The sequence below is a fragment of the Heliangelus exortis genome, chromosome 7 (genome assembly GCF_036169615.1).
Source record: "Heliangelus exortis chromosome 7, bHelExo1.hap1, whole genome shotgun sequence".
Taxonomy (NCBI): Eukaryota; Metazoa; Chordata; class Aves; order Apodiformes; family Trochilidae; genus Heliangelus; species Heliangelus exortis.
Genome location: NC_092428.1, coordinates 21,583,625 through 21,610,712, shown reverse-complemented (window position 1 = coordinate 21,610,712; position 27,088 = coordinate 21,583,625). Strand labels below are relative to the sequence as shown.

Sequence of the window (27,088 nt, the reverse complement as noted above, 5' to 3'; positions counted from 1 at the left end):
AAATGCTCTTTACATGTTTACAATGAACAGATGTCCACATTCCTTTTTGTTTCCCAAGGAGCTGTTTCCAGTTGTCTCTGAAGATACAGAAAGGGGTTAAAACCTGATGCTTATCAGGAGAAAATATCAACTGTGTGGGCTCTTTGTGAAAGGCAGCATATATATTTAACCTCATTTGTTGAATTTTTTAGTAAAGCTTTTTCTTGAAAAAAGGTTGCATTTTCAGCACTCAAGCTTTTTATGTGCCTTAATAGTACTTGCACTGGGAAAGCTGCTTCAGATTCAGAAGAAAACAGTTCTGACCTGATACAGGAAAAGAGGCCACAGATGAGCAGGGAACAGAATATATGACCATAGGAGGTGAAACACTGGTTCAAGTCCTTGGTCACTTGGCCTGATTTTCCTGTTTTCCAGATGAATGCCCAGATCACACCACAGAAAAGAGGGTGGGTCGGTCTCTTTAGTTGTTTATTTTCTAAAAGAGAAAGACTTGAGCTTTCTCTTCTGTTTCCCAGCTAGATCTACTTTTGCACTGACTTGAAATCTGTAATATAGTGAAACATGTATTTTTACAGTATTGCCCTACCCTCAAGAGAGCAGAAGATGAAATGTTGCCTTAATGCCCCACCTGTTGACTAAAGTAGGATAGATTTAATCTTACCAAGTAGGAGCATCTGGAAGAGCAGCAGTTGCTTGAACAGGAAGAACGTGAAGCGCTGCGTGCAAAGAGAGGGTGAGGCTTAGTGTTTCAAATAAAAACCTATTCCTTAGTATGTATCAAACATTTAAGGTGAGTACTTTTGCCAGAGAACCATCAAAAATTATAAAACTTATGTAAGATAAAAGTCTTTACCTCAAATATACTTTACAGTCCTGACGTAGTTACACTGACTTGTGCATGTGGACAAGCACATGTGCTGAAGCCTCATGCCACAAACTCAGCTCTTCTGGGGTGTCCTGTTAGATCCTGGCTGCTCAGTCTATTCTCTGCTCAAAGTAAAGAATGAAATGACCATTTTTCAAATAGACAACAGGGACAATGTGTCAAATGGACAGAAGCAAACATTTTCTGGGACACCATCTTTTTTTTGGCATGTTACATGTTTCCACTGAGGGAACATACAGGAAATCGATGGATAAGACCAAGTATCATTCTCATCAAGTTTTATGTTCTGATAGCTGCTCACTTTGCAGTCATCAGTAATTCTCATCTGAATTCACAGAATCATAGAATAGTAGGGGTTGGAAGGCATCTCTGGAAATAATCTAATCTAATCCCCCTGCCAAGGCAGAGTCACCTGGAGCAGGTGGCACAGGATTGTGTCCAGCTGGGTTTTGGATGTCTCCAGAGATGTGAGACTCCACTACCTCTCTGGGCAGCCTGTTCCAGTGCTCTGTCACACTCCAGATTAAAAAGACCCAAGTCCCTCAGCTTTTCTTTGTAAGAGAGATGTCCAAGTCATCTCCATAGCTCTGTGCTGCTCCCATGCATGTCTTTATGTACCCTTTGCATGTATCCATGTTGAGTTGAGCATAGCAGGACTTTCATGCAGCTGTAGGGTTATAAACTGAACATTTGTTTTCAAAACTGAAAAGACAAAAGAAAATGCCATGTGAAAAAAAGCCAAACTTTAGCTGATAGTATCTGTCAGAGTGTTTCATGGAGGTAGGAGAATTTTCAGAATTTGGACTTGCTTATGTATAATGCTATGCAGCATATAATGCTATCTGCTATAATGGTATAATATAATGTTTGCTATCCAGTCTAGTTTGGTAGACAATTGCTGCAATTTTTCCACTCTTTACTTGAAAAGTAGTATGGCACATTCACAGCATTGTATAGGTGCTACTTCTGTGACTAAGACACAAGGCTACTACATGGGTTTGTAAGTGGAAAGATAACAAGTTAGGCCCAGTTGGGACATTGATAAGGATGCTTTCTTAAGGTGTCAACAAGTAGAATAGTTGTTGCTAAATAAAGAGATGCATCTGCTTGGGGAGATTGTGAGCCTTTTCACTTGGTTCTTGTTTTATGAGCTCTGTGTGCCTTTGAGAGTACATTCAGAATAATCCATTTCTCCCTCCAGGACTTCTCCTTTTCTCAACCACACATCAGTCAGAAACCTCACACCAGATGATGTTGTGAAAGCAGCATAGGCTCTACATGATTTTTTGTACCACCCTGTCTGAATTGAGTTTATGGGGAAGATATAGTCTCCTGCTCCATGAGAGACTCATTACAATGTGGTAAATTAGGCAACAGCCAAATTTAGATGTTATAAGGTTATATGTAGAGGAGATAAGCCCTTCTATTTAAAAAGCTTCAATAAGACAACCTGAGGAAGACTCAAAGTCATAGCTGCTTCATGTCTGGCTGCTTCTTAATAGAGGGAAACTATTCAGTGTTTGCCAGGGCAGATCCGTGCTGATAGTAGGGACATAAACCCTGCTGGGTCAGCAAGACATCCTAAATTCAGAGATCATCATGAAGCTGACTGCCAGAAGTCAGCACATATAAATACAATTTATCCCCCCTCCTTGCCCCTTGAGAAAGTTTCTATAAGGGAAAACTAAGAAAGACAAGGTAGGTAGGTGGATATACAGTCAGTAATTCAGTCAGTCTTGTGGTAGGTTGAACCAGACCTTGCTTAGATTTTAATTTAGGGTACTTCAGATATACCTCAGCTGTGAATGGAATAATCTAATGCAACATCAGCAGCCTGCTTCTTGGGTTGAGACTGCTCAGTACTTGTGAAATTAAAGGCTTTTTCTAAAACTTTGCAGGGTTCTTATCCTTGTGTTGCACACAATGTCCAGATATTTGTATTCTGCCTCTCACAGGACTGTCAAGATGGACAAAATGGATAAAAGGCATTAGCTAAGAGATTCTTTAAGAGGAGGGAGTTTGGAAAAATACAAGATCAGGGAAGGAATTAATGATTACTGGCTAAGTACATCTCTCTTTATGCAAAATCCCTTACCAGCAGATTCTATAATACATGTGGTAGGAGCAGATAAATATTGAATTGACTCAAAAAAAGACAAAACCAAGTCAGGGGGAGTAAAAGAAAAATACTCTGAGTTTTTGGGGGTTTAATTGAGTAAGACAATGTAGCAGTAGGGGTGGAAGGCCAGGAGGAGCAGATGGAATGTCATTTTCAAGGTGAGGGATGTGAACAGACTTGGACTTCTTGTCTGCAGAGCCTTGACAACTGGTGCTGCCTTGGGCTGGTGGTTAGGATCTGGCTCCTGGATCGGGCAGATTGCTGAAGAGGGGTTTGTAATGTTCTGACAGATTTCTGAGTGTTTTTAATTGCTGGACATAAAGAACTAGAAGAGAAAGAGAAATCAGAACAGACACAGCTGCTTTGATCAATGTAGTAGGAATGCTACTCCCTAGATTTTGACCATAGGGCTCTCTGATTTATATTTGCTTCTCCCTGGTTCATGTTAAACTCATTTGCCCCCATCACTGTTAATGAGGGCTGTGTCCAGATACCTTTGACTCTTGGTGTAGGCTTACAATCAAGAATTAAATCCAGAGCTCTTTTCTATATCATTATTTTTATTTCAGAGGTTTTGATTGATCAAGATGGAAAAAGAACTGCATAAATTTTGTCATGGGAATGCTATGGTTCTTTATTTTGGTCTCTTTATTTCATGTAAAAGGCATACACAGAAATTCTTACTGGTTTCATTTGTATAGAATGTGGCATTTACACCAGAAAAAAAGCAAAAATTAGATGTCAAAATAAGTGAAGTGACTGGGAAAGAAGCAGTCATTGTGTTGAAGAGAAGCTGTTTTGTGTGCAAAGTGGCTTTGCACTTATAACCTGATAATTTCAGACTTTTTTTTCTTGTTACACAAACTGATTTATATAGGTTTGGTTTTTTTGTTTGGTTGGTTTTTATTGATAGCCATGTAGGGGAATGACTATTCTGCTTTAAGACATTTGTTGGCTTAGAAAACAAATTTCTGTAGTATGCTTTGTTCAAAGAGGAAAGCAGTAGATTTTTCCTGTCAGTGCAGGGGTATGACATGAGAACATTTTTCTGAAGAAGTAGCCTAGCTGACTGGAGAATTTTATTTTGTTTTACATTTATCTGTAAACTTGAATCAGTTGTCCAGCATTTTAGTTGACTGATGCAGCTTCTGTTTGGTATGCATCCAAATGTACTTATTTATTGTGCACTCCCATTATTATCCATAAATCTCTCAAGCCTTAGGTACCAGCAGCTGCACCACTATTTGAATGTAAAACAATGCATCTACTGCATGAGAATGCAAAATCTCTTACACAAAGGGAAAAAATTAAGGCACAAAGTGCAAAATTATTACTGGAAATTCAGCACCTACAGACATTTAATAGTATTTAGGCCCCTATATGTCTTCAGTCAGTTTTTTCAAATTACACTTAGGCTCTGTGAAGGTTAACTCCTTAATGCCTTTGAATGGCTGTTGAAAATTCAATGTTAGGGCTTGGGAGTTTTTCTTTTCTTTTGTGTCCCAAATGGTATTTGTATTGTGTGCCTTGGTTTGGTTCACTACACTGAGGATTTTTGAGAACAGATGTTGGACTAGTTAACTGGTAATGGATAGGAAGGTAACTATTAGGTGAGGTGGCAACTATTTGAATCTGATTCTGCTTCTAACATCTGGTTGTCACAAGGAGAGAGACTGTAACTGAGGAACCTTACAGACATTTGTAGGGCTATGGAGAAGTGGTTAACCCCTAAAACTATAAAGAATTTCTCTAGGATCTGTCCTTAAATTTCACGTCTACTTTGTGGCTGTTCCTGACTGCAACTCTTGCAAATGTTACAGAGCCTAGAGCTCAACAACCTTATCTAAAGGGTGCCACTAGGTACCTGGAGTAGCAAATTTGCAGCAATCTTATGGGAAGTCATTAGAGATACTAAACTGGTACCCAGGTGGTTGGTGTACAAGCCTCTCTACTCAGAGATGTGGAAACTTGTATCGTCAGTTGTGTAAATCAGTAAGCACTGTTGTTAGTTTTCAAAAATGCAGCCTTTATCAATACTGAAGCTTGTTGAAAACCAGAGACTCAGCATTAACTCAACACATTAAAGAGAAAAAAGCATCAGCAGTGAGGAACAGGGAGGAGTCAGAGAGGGAGCAGAGCAAAACTGAGAAACAAAAGGCATGATGTCTGCCTTGGCTTGTTTGTTTGGCTGGTTTTTCTTTTACAGAGTCAAATAACATAATGGGACTCATCCAATTATAATTCTTCCCAAGAAGATCTGCATTGTGAGAAGGGAGTTATAGGACTTTCCTGGTCATAACTTAACCTTCTTTGCAGTTACAAAATGGGATCAGTGAGTTCTAAGTTTTAGTGGTAACATAGGTCAGGTGGGTCAGTGATGGAGGTGCAGTGTGCCTGCTGAACCTCCAGAGCAGGCAAAATTGTAAAGATGTGTTTGTCCTGCACTGGGTGCTTCTAAGCCTTCTGTTTTCAGTGATAGGAACATTGAGGGTAGGTTTTTTTCTATTTTTAAGCCTTTTTAAAAATTAATCTAATTTTGTGCACAGTACACAGGCGTTCATGACTTTATGCCCTTTAGTCTAAACTAAAGCCCTTTTCTTCCTTTTAGTTAATCAATCCAGCTCATAGAATCATAGAATGCATTGGGTTAGAAGGGACCTTTAAGAGGTCATCTAGTCCAACTTTCTTGCAGTGAGCAGGGATGTCTGACTAGATCAGGTTGCTCGGAGCCCTCTCAAACCTGATCTTGAGCATCTCCAGGCATGGGACATCCAGCATATCTCTGGGCAACCTCTTTGAGTGTTTCACCACCCTCACAGTAAAGAACATCCTAATATCTAATCTAACTCTACCTTCCTCTGGTTTAAGACCATTGCCCCTCATCCTATCACTACACACTCTTGTAAACAGTCCCTGCTCATCTTTCCTGTAGTCACCCTTCAGATACTGGAAGGCCACTGTAAGGTCTTCCCAGGCTGAACAATCCCAAATCTCTCAGCCTGTCCTCACAGGAGAGGTGTTCCATCTCACTGCTATTTTTGTGACCCTCCCGTGGACCCACTCCAACAGGCCCAGGTACTTCTTGTGTTGAGGACTCCAGAGCTGCTCACAGTACTCAGGTGAGGTCTCACCAGAGCAGAGCAACAGAGTCACCTTTCAGCCTCCTGGCCACTCTGCTTTAGATGCAGCCCAGGATGCAATTGTCCTGCTGGGCTCTGAGCACACATTGTTGGCTCATGTACAGCTTTGCCTCCACCAGTACCCCCAGCTCCCTTTCCACTGGGCTGATCTCTCTCTCATCACCCCCCAGCCTGTACTGATAATGAGCATTGCCTCTCCCCAGGTGCAGGACCTTGCACTTGGCCTTTTTGAACCTCATGAAGTTCACATGGGCCCTCTTCTCCAGCTTGTCCAGATTCCTCTGGATGAGATCCCATCCCTCTGGCATGTGGACCTCACCAGGCAGCTTAGTGTCACCTGCAAACTTGTTGAAGGGCAGGAATTATTTTCTCCAACTTGTTCTTACTCTCTCATAATTTACTTTTGCAACTAAAGCCCACAGCATCTGCTTAAAAGTAGGATTTCAAAGGATTTCAATTGCCTTTATTTCTCTGCATGTTTCTTGAGTTGCTTCAATTTGTGTTCTCACTGGGGACAGACATATTTTCTCTCCTATTTGTATTTAACAAAACAAACAAACCAAAAAGCTGAGATAGTGACTCTTGAAGCTGAAATTTTCAGAGGCATGCTCAGCAGAGCATATTTGGTGTATATATATGTATGCATGTATTTATATATAAAATAATGTTCTGCTGCCTTGAATAACGTCCTGCACAGATGCAGGAGCTTGATCTAGAAATAAAATGTGGGTTTTTCCCACCTTGTAGCATTGCTTTTATGTTGCTCAGGTGACAAAGGAATGGAAGCAGTTTATCCCCTATCTAGAAGTTCTGTCTTCATGACACTTCTTTGCTATCAAACCCATTGTGATAAAAGGGAACAGGAGCAGCTTTTTTCTGGCCATTTTCAGAGGAGGGCAATCTGTAAAAGAAACCTGTAATTTTGTGTGTTGGCAAAGCAGTTCACAGGCTTGTGCATGTAGGAAAAGAAGGAGACTGGGAAATCAGGCTGCTGAGTACAGTGGAGAAAATGTGGACTGCAATTATATGAATGTAGTGATCAGTAGTGCTGGGAAGCACTTGGGTTTGGAGTGTCCTTTACCTTATTACCTTCTTGCTAATTGTCATAGACAGTACATTTGAATTACTACTCCAGTTTTCTTACTGCAATGTAAGAATTTTACTCCAGCCTTTTCTGCTTTGACTGATCAACTTTGTGCTGCAGTGATGTTTTATGGGGTTTTAATTTGCTCATGAGAAATTTATTTGATACGGGGCTCTGCTACTTTGCAAGATGATTTTTGCAGCTTGCTGCATACTGCAATGGTCCTGTGGCTGAACGAGGAAATAACCCAAGCAAATTCCAAATGAATTAGGCCAGGATGTGGAAGCAGTTTATCTGTAGCAGCAGAGAGCCCAGCAAATGCCAATTAATCTGCCTCCTTGCATAATACTGCTCTGCCTGCTCTCCTTCCTAAAGAACAAAACCAATTCCTTCCATCTTCAACCCAGTATCTCTCATGGGCTCCTTTTTCAACATAATTTCTGTATATTAAACAGAGACCAGTTTTCTTCCCTGTATGTCCGCATTGGATTATACTAATCTGGTTTGAGTGTATGACAAAACTTACAACAAAAGCACAAAGTTCAAGGTCCAAAATGATCTTTTGGGTCTTCAGAATATCTTCTAATGTAAATAAAGAATAAATAAATAGCATAATGAATCTGAAGAACTTGCATTGCCATGAAACCACTTTAGGAACAGAACTGTGTTGCTGTTACCTATAAGCTTCTCTGTTGGGGTATTAAACTTCCCTAATGAGCTTTTTTCATTACTGGCTAGTTAAGCTGACTGTTCTGTTTTCTTATTGCCCTTATGCTTACAAAGTTCCTTTTAGGGAGCTTTGTGTTCAGCATGTCCTTTATAAAATAAATTTTCCATTTTTCTAATCTTCCATGGTGGTCTCCAGTCAGCATCATATGGTGAAACAAAGGCTTCCTGGCTGCTGCACTTCACATCAGCCTTAGTTTTGACTCAAGGGCTTAACCAGAGCTGAAGATTCTGTAAAATTAGTGACCAGGAAAATAAACTGGTAATATGTGGATTTATTTGATGCAGTTGTGCTTTCAGAACAAATGGCAAAGTCTCTTGTCTGACCAGGACAAATGAAACCAAGCTGTTCACAGCTCCAGCACAAAAGCTGTCAGAGAATTGCCTTTTCTACCACTCTTTCCTAGGCCCATACTCTGGTTTTTTCTTCCTTTTGCACTTTTATGCTTCTCTCCCATACAAAAAAAAATTGCCAGAAATTCATGTCTGCTGTGTGCTTTCCTCTGATTTGAAGGACCAGAGATGTTTGTTTGGTCTAATTGTTCCCACTCTATCCTTAAGTAGAGAGCAACCAGAATACTTTCCTAATGTCTAAGCCTGACTTTTGGGTTTTTTTTGTTTTTTTTTTTGTATGTACCATATATCTGAGGCTAAAAAAACAATGCTTTATTTAATCTGGCCATTAAAAAAGCTATATTAAAGTAATCAAATCTTACAGTTGTGCTCAGATGGGCAAAATATCTCCCATTTCTAAATATCTGTGTCATTACTGATAGATTTCCTTAATCCACTTTGTGCAGCTGCAGCAAATTACTATTTTTTTTTTCTAACACATACTTTATGCTTGCAAATGCTCTTGAAAAATCACCAAGAGCTCCGTGGAAGCTGCCATTGTAGTAATTGTAAACAGTTGTATAAAATTATGCTGTCATGCTGTCTGTTCCAATTAAACTCCTAACATTTTTGTATGGGGTATACAAATCTATATAGTAAACTGGAGAGAATGGTTCCTTGACAGTTCTATTAAAAGGCAAATTATATTTCTTCATGGCATAGCTTGAGAAAAAATTTAAACAGTCAGCCTCTTTTTCTAAGATGAAAATGCATTAAAATATACAATTTAACAAAAATATTGCAAGGTTTTTGCCTTGCCTTCACAGTCAGAAAAGCATCTTTTTTCAGTCATATTAAACCCAACCTGAAAGTGAAGGGTCTAATGTGTACAAATGGGATGAACTTAATCTGCTTGTACTTGCATGAACACTGATTTATGCTGCTCACTGCTGGTTTTCCTGTCTTAGCATCCAAAACAAGAGCAGGGCAGTGTCTGACGAGACAAGGCCCAAGGGGTGGTGTCCATTTGCAAACTTTCCACTTTGGTTGTACAAAGGAGTGGTTTCCTGGCAGAGAATCCTGACATTTAAACTTTGGCAGATGCTGGAAATACCACTGCCACATTTCTGTCACTAGAAGAAAAAGTTAAAAAGTGGGAAATCACATTCCACTCTGGGTTTTTTATAAGGAAATCAACTGGAGCAGGGTGGAGGGGAAGGAGCACTGAGAGATGACATAGCCTGAACAATCTGATCCTCCATCCCAAATTTCCTGTGTGGGTTCATTGCAAAGAAATTTGGAATTAAAATTATTTCCATGTGGGGCCACTTTATTGGTCATCAGCTGGTTTAAGCACGGTGCATACTGGCACCTGTGGCTTTCATCCCTGGTTTCATGATCTTTAAGCAGCAGTGTGGATCCTGGCCAGACCACATGCACCTTAAAACACTGAGTGGCCTGTGAAAAATGGCATCATCCTCTCAGGTTAGGTCATGGTAGCCAAAGGCCTCAAATCAAATATATTTATATATATATATATATATATATATATATATATAGTTGTGGCAGAGATATTTGTTACAAAGAGGACAAAAATAAATTATTTGTGGTTTGAATTCTTTGGAAGTAGTTTGTTATGCAGGGCCCCCTGTCTTCTAGAGCAGCTGTGGTACCACCTTCAGCTGGTGTTCCATCCCTCAGTGAGGGTCTGCTCTGTCATCTTTAAAGCCTAGAAATACCCATCAAAATGGATAAAATATCCTGACTTGCTAGTGCAGCTTGCATGCCAATTAATTTGTTTATAAGCATAATTTCTGAAAAAGGAGAAGAAAGTTGTCGTGGGTTACCCAGGGACTTGACAAAACATCTGCTTACTGTTAAAAAATGTGGAAGGTAAATTCCAGACACAAGCTATTCCTGCACCTTGCTGCAGATGAACCAAATGGATGGGTCTGATTTGTCTTTCAATAACTGACCCGATCTCTGATCCTCTTGAATGCTTAAAAGAAGGTGGTAATGTTAAAAAGGTGTCATTCTTTTCTTAGGATTTGCTGAAAATTCTTCTTTGACCTTACACACTTTGCATTTCATGGCCATAGGCAGAGAGAGCAAGGATTATCAGAACCAAGGAAAGGTGGTGAATGGGATGTGCAGTTGTAACAAAATTGTTGAGATAAATGCTAATTAGTCTAATTAATCTTACTCATGGCAGTAGAGCTTGATTGCTGTTTTTATGATTAATTTTTCTTTTTTATGGTGAAGATACCATTTAGTAATGCCCAGTTAGACACAATGTATTTCTGTTGAATGTGTTTCATACAAGCAAGACACCTTTGCTTTCCCCCATCCCAGTCATCCAAAGAGGACAACTGGGAGGAGTCCTCTAGAGATAAATGTTTATCCCAAATGTGAAATTTCTTAAGAAAATGTTTATAAACAGTACAACCTGTCTTTTATTTTAGTTTACTTGGTTATTTTGCCCTGTAGTGTGTTTAATTTTGTTCAAATCAGCCTGATGGACTGTAAGAAAATGAGGATGTGAAGTTGCAGAGCAGTTAATGAGAATCCATCATAGTGACACTGACTTTAAACCAGGCAGATTTAGGGCTGTGCCTTTTATTTTTTTTCTTTATAGTGTTTGCCATATGTGCCCTTCTTCAGCCACTTATATTAGTGTTTAACATACGACTCTACCACTGGTTGAGCCTGAGGTTTATGTTGCAGGTTTCAAATTGTATTAATTCCTCAACAAGGATTTCTTCTCCAGGTACTGTGGAGTTGGCAGGCAGGTATTTAACAACTCTCATGCAATGACTCTGTGTGTATTTAAACTTGTGTGAAAGGTATATTGAACAGAGAAGTCAAAGAGACATCAAAATTACTATTTTAAGTTGTCCAAGCACTCTAAATAGCATTAGCAAAAATAATACAATTTTTAAACAATGAAAAAAAGTATTTATATTGTAATGGTCTTGTGCAGCAGTGCTTAGCAGCTACACAAAGGAGGGGAAGGTAAAGTGCATGACTGCATTTCTTGTCTGACTGTGAATGCTCATAACCTGTAATCATCACAACAGGATTTTTTTTTAAATCTGCTTTTAAAATTGCAGTCTTAAGACCTCAGTCTTTAATTTTATATTTCATTCTAAAAGCAAAAGCTTTTTATTCTGAAAGTTATTCCTTGGTGCAAAAATGGGTTATGGAAACAGTTTTATCTTCTCGAGCAGTTCTGATTTATTTTTTCTGGAAGTTGTCGGACAAATGTGATGGAAACTAAAAACGTTCTCTCCATTTAATAATTCTAGATAAAATCCAGTTAGTGGAGCAGATATTTCACTCCTATGCAAAAGGGATTTAAGGGAAATCTCCAGATTAGTTTGACAGTTTTCCCACAGATGTAGTGGTAGTGGAAGGAGCAGCCATGCAGCCAGCACTCTTTAATGTATCTCGGGGTGAAATTGCACATCCAGTGGCAGATCTTGTTTTCTTCTCTCCCTTGATGTGTCCTGGATTCAAAGAAGCTAGTGGAAGCTTTTCACCTATTTTATTGTTGCTTAGGGCTTTTGTTTGGTTTTGTTTCTGGTGATTCTGGCAGCTCCAATAGGTACACAGTATGCTTTTTGATTTATTTTTTTTTTTTCACATGCTGTGTCTTACAGAAATGTAGGAAGTGTTGATAGAGGTTTTTATATGAGTATTTGAACAACATTTGAGTGAATGTATTGCTGATCCAGTACAGTAATTGATAGATGTTCTTATGTCTGTCTGGAAACTATAGCTGTATAGAATGATAGCCTGGGAAATATGTCAAAGAGACATCATTGGGTCTGTAAATATGCCAAGTGGATAAATGTAAAGGAAAGATAAGAATAATTGAAGCAGAAAGATACGTTGGCAGAAGAATGAATGGATTTAGATTGCTGCAGTATGAATTCAGGCTGAAAATCAAAAGTAAATTCATATACATTACAAAAATCAGGTTCTGCACCCTGGAGCCTAAAGAGGTGTTTTAAGACCCCAGATGGTCAACATAATAAGATGATGGTGCAAGTGATTCAGGTTCACTGCCTGTTTCTTGGTTGACCACAGAAATTTTCCACATTGGAGCATTGAGGCTCCATCCTAGGGTGCCCTGCTGTGCTTTCTGTCAGTGCAACTTCAGCAAAAGTAGAATTGCCTCACCAAAATGGAAATCTCACAGCAAACCCAGGTGTCTCCAAGCTGATCTGGTCTACTTCTAATAAGCAGTACTGGAAATACCATGTAAGAATCAGCTGCAAGACCACAAGGTTTTCCTAGGCCATGATAATTCACGTGTGACTTCTGCAGTTACTTCATGTCCTGCTGACTCCTTGGCTGTGCAAATATAGGAGTAGGTTCAAGTCATTTGTCTCTCACAATGTAGCTGCTACCCCAAAGAAATAACACTTTCAGGAGAGCTTAAGAGGTATGAGCTTAAGAGGAGAGGTTTCCTGTCTTGAAAGTGACTTCAGAGAGGTATTGGGGTTTGTATTTTACAATGGTATTTAGATGACTAAATGTTTTTAACTATATGGTGGCCTCTCCGTAGTGTTTTATTAAAAGGAAAAAAATGGCTAATATTCAAGGGCAGGTTTTTTTTGGCAAATGCAAAATAGAGACAGCTGCTTTTTCAGATTAGAATATTCTTGCAAGTTGGTTATAGGGAGTGCACCGCTTCTGGGGAAAAAAAAAAAAAAAAAAAGAAAAAAAACTATAGAAAAGGGAGGGTTTGGGTCAGAAGCATAATCTGGACCTTTGTTTTCTGCTGTTTACTGACCTGTACATCGCTAAAGGAAAAGGACCTTCCTTGTTCAACAGTGTCATTACTGAATTTGGGTACTCACTGACCCAAACATTAGGCTGGTTTTTTCACTGTTGCCTGGCATCTTCGTGCCATCATAAGGGAATTTCTGCTTCTCACTGATTTATAAACTCTTCAAAAGCTGCTTTTCCATCCTGCCACCAACATAACAGTAAAATGATTAGATAGAGGAAAGAAAGGTGATAGCTGGACTTCACAGTTTTGAGACCACATGGAGGTAAAGTAAATAAATTCAAAACCCCCAAAACTTGATTTTCACAATACTCAGCTCAAAAAGCTCAGCTTCCCAAAGTTATCTGTGAAATTTGCACAATTTGCATCTCAGGTCAGCAGCAGTTCTACTTCAGTGGGATTCGGAAGAGGCACTGGAAAATTGTGCTGCTCAGCTTTGGCACCTTTTTGCCACCTTTCAGGTTAGTTTTCCTACTTCGTCTTTTTCTCTATCTGAAATTCTGACACTCACATAAAATACAAATATATTGGGAATCACAGCAGAATTGTGTCTGTCTCATTTTGCCTTCACTATATTAAGCTCTTTTATAGTGTTCATTTGACACTTCTATAACTATTTGCTCTGTAATATTGCCACCAAAAAAAGGAATTTTCCATGTAGACTCCCAGCCCAGTAAATACAATCTTGTCAACTGTGAGGTAACCTCCCAGTTTGTGCCTGCATGCAGGATGCAATCTCAAATAAAATGCAAGCCCAGTTTATAACCCAGACCTTTCCTGACCTTGCAGTGTTTACTGTCACTGTATTAGTGAATGAATAAATTGATGATTTCAATTCATTTTGCAATTACAAAATTAAACCCATGCAAAAACAGAAGTATTGTTTACTTTCCTCCTGAAATGATAATATATATTTATTTATCTTTCAAGCTGAAAGCGTTTTCTTCTTGGTGGGTCATATACTCCTTTGTTTTTATGACTGGCTAAAAAGAGAAGACCTTTTGGTAAGGTATCCTGGTTTTCTGCTAGAAACTGATTGTTGATGTTTTCTAGTGATTTTATTGGAATTCATGTGTGAGATGCAATGGTTTTTACTTCGTGACCATATACACATCTAATTTCTCAGACTAGTGCCTTTCAGGGGAGGAAAACCTCCTTTCATCTGGGTACCAGAATATCCAAAAATTGTATTAGTTGAACCTGTAGTAGTGTTCACTCGTTTTCCTCTTGGAGGATCTTGATTCAGAATTCATTTAAATCTCATGTAGAGGTGATTTCCACACTCCTGACTCTCATTCTCTAGTGATGAGAGAAAAAAACCAGATGTTTTCTATACTAGTTTTATATTTACTTTTTTAGACATATACATGTTTTGGATAGTACAGGAAAATTAATGCAAAAAATTGACTCCTTTCCACGTTGATGATTTATGGACATTGCATAGCCCACTAGGAGTAAAAAGCTTTTGCTTGATTTCACATTTTTGCTCTGAGCAAGGGCCTGCTGATTTAAAACAAACCTTAAGTGGGTGATAATATTTTCTTTATATCTGTTTTCTAGGCCATCCAACAGAACTTCTTTACTTACTGAGATACCTTGTTTGAGCTGAAAAAGAATCCAGACCTTCCATTTGCCTCTGACTCTTCCCATCTTTCCTGTGGGCTTTCTCTTGCCTTTTCCTGTGAAGTTGTTTAAGAAATTAGCTCCACAATCATCTGAATATCTTTGCTTATCTTTTAAGTAGTGGTTCACATTTGTGAGTGTCACAGAGCAAATTCCTTCCCCCCCCTCTCTCCCCCTTTTTTTTTTTTTTTAATTTTTTTTACCGTTCTGGGGGGTTTTGGTTTTTTTTTTTTTTCTGGGTTTTTTTTTTTTTTGGTTTGTGCCCAAGCAGTTAATTTGGTTTTGTGGTTCTGGCAGAGTGATTATGTTCAGTGAGTTTCACATTTCTATAAATGGAGCCCTTTGACGCTCTATTTAAATTATGTTCGTAGCAATTAATTGCAGTGTATTGCCATATAAAATGGGGCCAAAGAGCAGCTTTAATTTTGCTGCTCTTGCTGTAGATTATTCTGGGTTCTGTGCACATCATATGCTTTTTTTCCAATATGCTGGGGTTTTTATTGCTTTTGGCAGCAGCTAATTCTTCTAATTCTTTTTATCATAGCCCCGTGCTTCAGATCTCTTGGATGAGTCATATTATCCGTCCCAAACAAACACTTTCAGACCACCCTGCTTATTTTTTTATAGTAATGTTGTTTTAATGTATTTATATCAGTAAAGAATATGAAGACCTAGAACATTCAAGCACAAAAGCCATTAAATTTTATTTTTCAGATTCATATATTCATGTCATGTATCCAAACTTGCAGAAGACAGACTCTGAGGAAGATCTTATGATCATTTTTTGCTCTCCATTTTGCTACAACTTCTTTGCTTCCATTATTAACCAGTGATTTCTAAGCAGAATATATATTTCCATAACCTTTCCATAAACAAAGCAGTTTAGGCATGGAAAAAAAGCCAGGGTTCCATTCAGATTGCATGATAGGAAGAATTTATTTATTTATTATACTGCCTGTGGAGTCGTAGACTCCAGTTGATCAGATATTGTCAGAGCATGTGTGCCAGTACCCACAACCAAATGGAAATTATACCATTTGAACTGAGCTTCCTTGGTGCCTTGGCGATGTTCCTCAACTCTTTGGTGTTCACATCTCAACAAATAACTCATGTTACCTCACTACCTTGCTTCAGTCCTGCCTTTCAGGCACAATGCTCTGCACTTTTCCAGTGTACCTGGCTTAGTGTTTGGTTAGCTGAACAAATTATTCCCAGAAAGAAAAAAAATCTAATTTAGAGAAAAACTGAGCTCTTCTGCTCATATCTCCTCTTTCTGCCTTGATACCATCAACAGCCTGATGATTACCAGACTGTAATTTCTTAAATTTCTTAATTTTCATTAAGACTGTTCATACAGTGCACCAGGAAGCACAGGACAGAGTTTGGGGAATGCATCTGGTAGGGCACTCAAATTGGAATATTTAAGTGTTCCTGACCTTCAAGGAGCCTGTCATGTTTGTGAATATGGAAACACTGGATAGTAAAATAATCATCTTAGGTGTCTGTGTGTACTCACCAGTTTTAAATAAGATGTAACTGCTGGAATGTTTCTGTGAAATCACAACGTTTTTAGTAGACATTTCCCAAGTAACAAAAAGAAAAAACAAAAGAACAAAAATAAAACCTATTAGTTTCTCTAGCAAGCCACTTATACGTACACTTTTGTCCCTCTAATGTATAATACTATAATCTGCATAAGCACAGTGCAAGCAGTGTTGTGTATGTGCATGGTTTGAACACCAGGATAGCCAACAAACCTGCAGCATCTTTTAAAAAAAAAAATAACAAAAACACCATTATTGTGCTTAGACTTGGCATCACCTTCTTGCAGATACAGGAGAGTTGCACTACAAGGAGATTAATTTGTGATCTGGTGTTTGCTCCATTGAATCCTGTGAGATGCTGGACGAACACAATGTTTTCTGATAAAATCCACTGCAGTAAGTTCTTTAAAGCTTTCAAGGATGTGGTCCCTTAAAATAGAAAGAAATAACAAAAAGGAGGGCTACTTGTCCTCTTCCTCACTAAACAGGGGAGAGCTGTGTAGGTAAGAACAACGCCATTTAGATAAAAACCTTTTGAGCACAATATATATATGTGGATTGCTTACATCTAGCTGGACCTAAAGGGTTTTCCATGCCTGATTTCCCAGAGAGAGAGGACTCAGTAAGATTTGGAAGAACACAGATCTTGGTGTTAATAAATCTTTGATGGTTCAAGAAAGTGTTGAGAGACATGGAGGGGTACCTGTTGCAGGGGAGACCACTGAGCCCATAAGGCAAAAAACACCACAAACAGTGGGAAAATTTGGACTAAAGCTTTTACCCATTTATCATCATCTGAGCCTGAAACACAGGACTACTGGAAATGAGACTCAGCAATGCTGCTGCGTGAAGCAGCTGCTCACATGAAGTATGAGACACATGCACAGAGAATAATTGGAGGAAGTTCAAATATTTCTCTTGCAACATTCTTACATTACTGAAAATTAAACCATGTGAGGAAGTGTCTTCAGCATACAGTAAATATGATTACTGTTCTTAAAATTATGTCTTAAGAAATGTAGTTTCCCAAATCAAGGCAGAAAAAACTCAGCATCTTTCCCAAAAGGTCTGAGAATCCCAAATCTTTGAGTCTCCTGGGTCCTTCTCTGGAAAATTCAGGGCAGTTACCTAGGTGGCTATATATGGATAGAAATAAATATGGCAACTTTCTTGTCATTAGAGTGGAAATGGAGAATTCACAGACATTAAAACTTTTACTGAATTGTAAAAATCTTGGTGTAACTACCTATAGTCTGCTGCTGGTGGTTCATTTTCTCACTGCAGTAGAACTAAATTACTTGCTTCCTTAGAGAATAAAGCTCTATTTTTTCAAAAATTGATGTGAGTTCTTTGTCCTGAAGTTGAAGAAAGTAATTAGGTTTTAAGAAATTGACAAAAACTCTACAAAATTTTCTGTGCCTTTAGAGAGCAGTAAACACAATTGCATCTGAAACATTCTCCTATAGTAGGCAAGTGAAGGACAGCTTAATGATCTGTGGAAGGAATAAAGTAACATTTAACATGAGAAATGTTTATTAAATATCATATGTTCATAAGATGAGGGAGCTATTAGCAATTCATTTAATGTTTCTGTGAGGCTGCTTGTATTTTACAGACCCATATTATCAAATATCCATTTGCTGCAAAAATCCCTGCAGTAATTTCTAAGAAACTCGTAGACTTATTCCACCTTAATGGACATTTTGCATCATTGATTTAACCAGAAGAGTCTTCTTTCTCCCACAGAATGCTGCAGTTGTCTTTTTTTCATGGCTCATGATAAGATAAATAATCTCATTCGTGCATGATTACAAAAACTTTCTGGACCATATGTTCCAGAAGTGCTGAATATGCTTTTGTGGCGTGATTAGCACTTTTTTCTGTTTTTTAACAAAAAAATGTGATTCTCCTCTCCTATCCAGCTTTATAAGACCTTGTCACAACATAGTTGAGAAATTTCCCACGGTGGAGGTGGGCATCTTGAAAGGACTCAGTGTGCCTGGCCACACAGATTGCTCCTGCAAGTACCTAATAACTTAACATCTAAGCACAACTTAGCAAATATGTGCAAGCTCTGTTGCCAGCATTCCTGTGGCTAAAGGCAAGGCCATCAGCAGAGGCTGTGTCATGCCCCTCAGCCAAGCTGGAGCAGTGGTAAGAGATGAGAACAGGATTTTATGCAGCGTGAGTGCCAGCTCTGCAGGAACCCTTGCATAAATGACACTGAGGATGGAGGAATATATTGTTCATAACCTAATTCTTCTGACAGTTCCTCAGTTGTGGCAGTGCTGTAGTCACCTACTACGTGACTGTGGCTGTAGGACAGGTACAGGCACTGTCATAGCTGCTGCAGCAGCCCAGGAAAAGAGTTTGCAATTTTAAGTCAAATGGCTACGTTGCTGTTTTTTCCTTTGTGTAGTTGTTAGCAGAGTCAGAGATCCTGGTGAGAGAGGTTGGGCCTTCAGATGGCAATATAAAACCACCCTGATGTATGGAACCAAGACAAAAACCCACCAAACTTGCCAGGAAATTACAGGCTTCAGTAATGAACAGGAACAAAAACCACAAATTACATTTTTTGCAATTAGAGTTCTAATGTGGGTTTTAGCTGATATGTCAAAACTGCAGACTATCAGAGAAATCTTTTTTTTTTTCCAGGAATATCTCTCAGAATCATTGGTTATAACGTTCAATGCTAATATCAGTAACCCACTAGCAGTATATAATGTGCAGCTTTTACTGGGGGGAAGTTGATCTCAGAGTGATCACATCAGTTTCTCATTTTTGACATATGAGAAAACTTCATAAATAGCTTTGTCACCATGAGCTGTGAGGCTTTTTACAGGCAAGTGCTTTTTAATTTGGTCTTGTTGCTAATTTTCATGGAAACAGGACTACATTTTAAGCAAATAAAATAAGAAAACATCCTCAAGTTGTCTGACTGGAGACAAAGTATTCTATGTTACAGTTTAGACATTGATACTCTGGGATGAATTAAAGTCCTTATGCAGAATGAGGAGTTGTGTTGATTTATGAATGCTAAGTAAATCAGCAAAAATAGCAGCATCTAACATTTACCTGTTCTCTCTGCTCACTGATGAAAGCAATGGGCTATTGAGAGAGGAAAAAAGCTTGGCTGCACTTGGCTGACACCTGACACTAAGCTTTTTGGCATGGATCTCTTAAAACTGTTAAACACCTTCTTCAGGCATTTAGGAAATTTAATGCTGTAACTTCAATGGGCTCTCCATGGATTTGAAATTAAAGAAATGTTTATTTGTTCTTCTGAATTTATAGCTACAGTAAGAAAAATAGGACTAGGATTAAAATGTGTATTTACAATATTGTAGGTAACAGAGATTGCTTACATTGCTTGATGAAACTGAAGGTTTTCATTAAAATCTAACATACTCCCTCCAAGAGGGAGTCTGTTAGCTGTAGAGATGATATTTTTAAGGTCTTAAAAATGATAGAGAGTAGGCAAGCTTAATCTTCCAAACCTGTGTGCTGCAGATGAGGTAAGGAGTTGAATTGTCCAGCTCGTCTTAAGCCTGTAAAGTTGGGAGCATTGATATTACTTATTTTCAAATGTTAGAAACAGTCTTTCTGCTTTGGTGATGTGAGCCACAGTAATGAGCTTTTGTCATTCAAAAGGAAAGAAAATCAGTAGTTGATTTCATTATTCAGCACTGTATATTATTTATATAACAGTAGGTTTTGCTGGATGCTTTGCCAATGTTCCTTTGGTATGGAATAGATGATGGGTGGAGGGATTCTGTCCTGAGGCCATACAGTTGTCTCCCTAGACCCATACAAATGCTCACAGCATGTCTAGGTTTTTCCTCCTTTGCCTTATTTTTTTTTCCTTCAAAAACAAATGGATAAAGCAATTAACCTCTAAGTGTTGTCTTCAATATTTATTTTCACAGACTGAGTCTTATAATTCAGTCTAAAATAAAATTACCCCTATCAATATAAATTGAGAATATAACTCTTCTGGCATTTATGATGAGAATATGACTGTAAATTTTTTATAGATTTATTACTTCTTTTTTTTTTAAGTTCTTCTCATTTCTGCTACTGTGATTTCTTATGTTATTGAAAACTGGCTAAGTAGCACTGAGTCCTAACATAGGTGGGGCAAAGAACTGAAATTCTTTAGCTGCCATTATAGCAGCTAATAGATTATGAACAGCCTACCTGGTAAAATTGTATTAATTTTTTTTCAGAGGGTGTAAAAAGGAGGCACTGAGTATTAATCTACTCATTCTCAGGATTTAGTTTGGTGCCTTTTTAAATGTTCCACAGAGAGAAATTTCTATCATGTCTTTCTGTGAAGATGCTTTAAAAAATCAGTGACTGAACTATCTTCATTCTATGTCTTGATTCCACTGAACTGTCCTAATCATTTCTCAAACCCCAACGTTGTGTAGAATACTTATGTGTAAGCTAACTACAAAAAACAAATCATCAGAACCTCTCTCAAACAAACAACAAGATCAGATTTTGTGCTTTCTAATAAATGTATTTGTAAAATACTGGTGTTTAGTTTTTGATACTGAAAAAAACCCAAACCAGCCTCGGATAGCATTTGACTGGTATCACAGTTTAATGCATTTGCTGTCTGATAACCTCCTGTCAGAGAGAAATGGGAGCAAGGTACCCATCCTACTGAACAGAGAAATCCCTTGTCCCATAGCTCTATGAGCTCACATGCAAAATGAGGCAGCAAAAAATATAATTGAGGATTCAAAAATAATATACTTTCAGGTGAATAAATATGAAAGCAGTTACTGTTGTACTTCCACTGCATACAGAAATAGGCTGGTGATTGTGCTGGCAAACCCAGTAAAACAATGGGCAAGACAGCAGCTGTGTGTATGTTTAGGTGGTATCCTAATCTGGCTGCCTTTTGAATGGAAGGATTTTCCTTCATTTCAGACCAAGTTGGATCAGTCTAATACTTAAGAGTTAAACATTTGTCCTGTTCATTCCCAACAGATCATCTGTTCAGACTACTCAACCTGTCTAGAAGTAGCTTGCAGCATATTACTGGGCTGCATTTTCTGTTCAAGCCAGGAATGTACCAAGGATGATTTAACAAAACTTATGGGTTTATTGGAACAGATAAATTTCATTTGCAGAGAAAAATACTTTGCTGTTGCACTGATTTCTCAAAGCTGTTTCCTTCATGACAAACTCAACCTTTCTATTGACCAGATTCAAATGTCCACGGTGGTCTGCAATTACAATATAATGTCTGAAATTTTTCCTCTATAAATCAGTGAGATTTACATGTTGAATTTATATTTGTAGCCATAATGTAGTATAGAATGCAGCTGAGATAATGAAACCTGTCTTTCACTGCAGAGAAATCTCTGTTTAATATGACTAAGAAAAAGGCCCCAGAAAACCCCAGTCCAGACACAAGGATGCGTGTTCTCTGTGGAGCACAAATAAATTAATCCATTAGTGAGTGAAAATTTATTTTTCCTGGTGCTTGTTATCAAGTATTCTCAGGTGTGTATGTATTCATAAAGTGTAAATTAAAATGGTTTTAATACTAGCAACAAATCCACAGTGCAATGCACATAAGGTACAGCATTTTTCTCACATCAACAACAAAATACAGAAATATTCGTAAAGTGAAATATAAAAGTGAATAATCTTGTGGTTTGAGTAATGTATCAGTTTCTAAGAACATAACAAAACCAGAGAAAAAGAAGAAATCACAGTAACAATATAAAAAATCTGTCTCATTATTTGGTTAATGACCCCATCTTGTGGAGCAGCCCCACGCTTCAGCACGTTGATAGCTCTCGTGTACATTGCTGCTGAACTGAGTCCTTCAAGAAGCTGCATTGCTTGGTGCTGAGCTGCTTGCCATTGCACTCTCTGTGTCCAAGGAACTGCTCTGCAGGCAATTCATCATTTATAGATTACAACTGCATAGCAGCAGTTTTCACACTGGGGCATGTCACGGGTCAATACGTTACATTTTGGGGTTTGTTTCAGCCTCGGGTCACTACCACAGCTCCTTTCCCCCCCCCATTACCCCCCCAGTGTGCAGTTCCCAGTGCCATGCCTGTCTGGCATGGGCCTGCTGGCAATTTCATTTCACCACATCATTTCTTTTCACCCCAGCAGTGCAAGTGAGAGCAAGAGCTGGAATGGTGCTTGGTCAGCAAGGGGCAGCCTGAGGGTGGCCATCACCTGCTCCACGTGCTGTTCCCCATCCCTCTTTTCCCTGCTGCCAGCATGCCCTGGTTGCAGGGGGGGAAAGCACCCTTGGGGAAGCACCACTGTTTACAGCAGGGAGGTTTCCAACCCCTTTTATGTCTGTGGAATTGCTGTTGTGCCTCTGCTTTACTCCAAGAGGGCCAGCAGGCTCTTTATAGCTCCTGGAAAGGTAGGTTTGGGCCTGAGAGGCTGCATTTGGCAGGGTCCAGCTCAGATAAGGGCCTGGGGGTTAGAATCACTGGTTTTGTTTCCTTTTGTGATTTTTTTCATCTACAATGAAGTGGGGTTTGTGTTTGCTTATTTTTGTGGTATTTTGTTGGTTTGTCTTTTTTTTTTCCCTGTAGCTAAGTGGAGTAAACATTTTAGAGTGATAAAAAACCAAATGCCAGGTCTGGCTAATCACTGCTGACATTACTTCCAGCACATTTTCTTGCCCTGTGACCCTGGCTCAATATACTGAACACCTTGGCAAATTCCATTGCTGCAGGAGATGTATTTCTGTTAAAACCAAAAAAGTTTCAGAGTTGAGCTTTCAGTAACTTTGATACCTGGGATCACCTGTAGCATTCCCCTGGTGCAGCTGGTGGCTTGGCCTCACTCCTGGCCCTGGAGCAGCATCCCTTCCCCAAACATGAGGGCAAGAATTACAGATTTAGTTCTTTCTGTTCCCAGATAGCTGCTCACAGAGCTTGTTGAGCTGTGCTTAATGGTGTAAATTGGCAGGTTGGGTATTTTACTGTAAAGGTTTATTCCATTAGACATCCTTTTCTCATAATCTGGGTAAATCAGCTTTGTCAGCAATAGACACATTATCTTATTAGCTGAAGTTGCTTCCCAGGTACCTAAGATATTTAAAATAAATTACCTGACGTATATCCAACCTCTCCAGTAGAACATGTTTCATAGGAAGGCTACAGGTACACTTGACTCTCGCATATGTATAAACTGCTCAAAAATGCTTTTTTCCACCTTTTTAAAGAAAAGCTGCATTTTGTTGTCACTTTCTGAGAAAGTGGCTTTTAACCACGTTGGTGAACTTGATAAGGAGATTGAATGCAGGCTGCAAATGGAAAACACATAGAGAATGTGTATAGCCCAGTTAGGAAAGAAGGATTGTTTTTTCAGCTGTTCTGTGCAGATTTCAAGAGATGATATTTGGTGGCCTTGCTTAGTGTGTGAATATCCTTAGCTTCTTGGAGACCAGATGATTGTGTTTTGATCTCTGCTGCCATTTCTTAGAGATTGCAGTTATTCACTGCATCTTGGTCTAGTTTACAGAAGCGTGCACAATGTGAATTGCACACAGATAACACTTGCAGATTTCACAGGTACAGAAAATTAGAGGAAAAACCCAAGTTAAAAATCTCTGTCAATACTATACATTGAGTGCACTTTTTATATTTCTGATCTCATGCTCTTATAAAAATTACATCCCCATGTCAAATGTACCAGGCATGTTTATATGTGATGAAAGAAAAAGAATTAGAAGCTTGTAATGTGGAATTCATATGCATGTAATATTGAGTTGTGTATTTAATATCACCAAGAAGGATTCATTTGAGTGTCACTAGACTTGCATAATGCACCTGTCCTAATACCAGGCTAATCAGGTATTTATACCACATAGCATCATCTTACGTTTTTGTCTTTTGGGATGCATAGTGTGTCTTCTGTGTGAAGATAAATACAGAGTTTAGCAGCTATTATATAGATTTGAATGCTAAGTGAACTGAGCAAGCTAATGCTTGATGCCTTCTCTTGAAAGGATTGAAAAGTTGCAAAAGGCAAATCACTCCTAGCTTTTTTAACCCAAACTCAAATATTTCATCTTCTTGTCAAAGTTACCAGAGCTGACAATAGATATGATCAAGTGTTTAAAATTACTGTTGGTTAATGTTGGGAAATCTTTGTTTAACATTGCTGTATAGTTTCTAAGTGGATTTTTGAAAGTTGCAGTACATTAGTGGGACTGAGTGCTTCACACAGCTCCCAGCAGCACCTCCCAGTTCCAAGCATCTCCCAGTTCCAACACATTGTCCTTCTTGTAACCCTTCTGTGCTTTTCCCTGCTGCTTTCTTCTCCACATACACTGCTCTTGGAAGCTTTAGCAAAATGATGTATTTATCTGTTCTGTATTAGGGAAATGTGACTGTAAATTGGAAGAAAAAAACAATTAACTATTTGGCTTTGTTATATTTTAAAGGGAGGGTTTTTCAATCACATATCAACTAAAGCATACTTCTTGTCAACTTAAAATTAATATGTTATATAAATTTAAATCTACTTTGCACTATAACATCTGGCTTTTACAGACATGTCATATCCTAATTTTCCATGTGAAAAAGAGGCTTCTGAAGTGTTTTGAACTCAATATAGTAAAATCAGTCGGTATTATAAAAACATTAAATTTTTTGCTTCAGTTCTAAGTGTCTTGAAACTATTGCATGCAACCTGTGAGATGGGTAAGTCAGGAACATGGATGGCTCAAGTCAGATTTTCTGATACACAACAGATAGGAGTTCTTCAATTGCACTGAGTGCCTGTGTGACCACTGTGCTGGAGTGAGAGCTGAAAAACTCAGTAAAAGCCTTCCATTTATCTCTTTAGATTTTGACCTCTTCCAGAGAAAATGGAAGCAAGAACTTTGTCTTAAGTAATGACACTAGTGTGTGGAGAGAAATTTCAGGAGGAAGAGAAAATTAAATTCCCGTGGGTAGTTGTTTTGCAGTACTTCAGCCAAATGTAAATATAATAAGTAAACGTGCTTTTTTTTTCTCTCAAATACACTTCCATTCTGTGACATCTCAGTGCTCTGAATTCACATCTTATAATTGCTCTTTAAAAGGTATTCTGCTTTTCTTTTTTGACCAGCACCCACAGAGTGGGCTCCTGACCTTACATTGCATTTTCCAGCTCTGCCCTATGAATATTGAATGATACCAGAAATGATAAAGGTGATTCTTACATTTTAGTCTGTTTCTAACATTCTGTCCCTTTTTTCTTTTACATGCTTTCTTGGGTATAGCAGACCATTTAGGAATAGAATTCATGGGTAAGTTTTCATTTATCTTCCTTTCACTTCCTAATATTAATCTTATGCCATATTCCAGAGCACATGGAAGTTAATGGGAAGACTCCCATACCCTCCATCAGTGGGTTGTGGGTTGTGCTACTGCTGTTTACTGATGACATTTGAAATTTTGTGACAATTGAATCTTTCTCTGGTCCTCTGCTAGGGAGCTTAGAAACTCCATAACAATGTTTTGGTATTTTATTGATGTTTAATGAGATATCATATAAATGTATTGCCATTGTGATGATATTTGAGAGACAGTATTGTATATGAGAATTTAGGAAAGAGGTAATGCCTATCTTCATGTAAAAGAAACTAAACTTTGCATCACAATTTTTTTTTTTTTTTAATTTGGTGTTGATTGCAATTTAAAATATAACTAGGTTTAATAAGAACCATTTCATTAGCTTTTAACAAGCAAGCCAGAGGAATACTTTGAAGAAAAGGGACAACTGTCTGTGATTATGTCAAATAAATCAGCTTCTGGTTAGGAAAAAATTAAAGCAAATTGGTGGACTGGTACCTTGTTTGTGTACAAACATCTTGCAGGCACCATTAAATATGACTGAAAACACTATAATAAAAAACTTGCAAATTCATATTGAAGTAATTAAAAATTACTTTTAATTTATCTTTTCCCTATGTTGATTTGTACTTAAAGGAAACCAAGTGATGGCCAGTACTTGTAAGTGGTGTATGGGGATTTTATTGACAAGTTGTGTATAAGTTGTTGTGAAACTAATACAGCGATGAGTACTAACTACATGGGCAGGATGCACTAGCAGTAGGATAGCTCTCAGGCTGAGGGATTTTTTCCTACTGCTTTTGGACTTGTGGCATATCTAGAGAACTGTCTCCTCTCTGGAGAAGAGTTTTTCTATAGAAAACCATTCTGTGATCTCCAGAAGTGTAGTGTTTCCCTTCACTTTACATGAAAAAAAAAAAAAAGAAGTACCAGTGGAACCGATGTGAGAGCTTTGACAGACTTAGTGGACAAGCATAGTTGGGGAATGGTTACATTAAAGGCTTTGCATAGATCCCAGTGTTACTCCTTAATTTAATTTGTAAGCAGCAGTCTTGAAGAATAGGAATTGAAGGACAGGTGTATACATTAAAAAAATGGAATAAGGAATAGCTATAGGATTCTTAGAGTGAGCTTTTCCATGAGAGGCAGGGAAGTGTTACCCAGGAAGCAAAGCTGAATTATTTTAATTTTGAGTGTTTTAGTTTCCTCTTTTTCTTAAAGACATCTCTTTAAGGCTTGAAATAAAGCTAGCCCCTGAAGTCTTGGCTCAGAGTACTCATCTAATATGAGAAGCTTTCTTATTGTCTTGTTTAATATTGGAACAGATCATGATGGTATAGAGATTAATGAAAACTTGTGTCTTGTGCCTAAAAATAATCTAAGATGAGGCTTGAGGTGGTTTCTGTGGGCTAGAAAAAAGCAAGTTCCAGATTCATAAATAAAAGTCAAATGCCTCTCAAGTGCTCCTCAAACTCTCCTCCAATCTTTTTTTTTGAAGAA

General features: G+C 38.3%; 1 protein-coding gene across 1 annotated transcript in view; it reads left to right on the top strand.

The window, feature by feature from the left end:
* The window catches only part of NRG3 (neuregulin 3), a 341,086-nt gene that overhangs the window by 252,844 nt on the left and 61,154 nt on the right, over positions 1-27,088 (top strand). Inside the window, exon 4 of the mRNA XM_071749296.1 lies at positions 25,516-25,542. Coding sequence (XP_071605397.1) covers positions 25,516-25,542 — 27 coding nt within the window. The remainder of the gene's footprint in view (positions 1-25,515; positions 25,543-27,088) is intronic.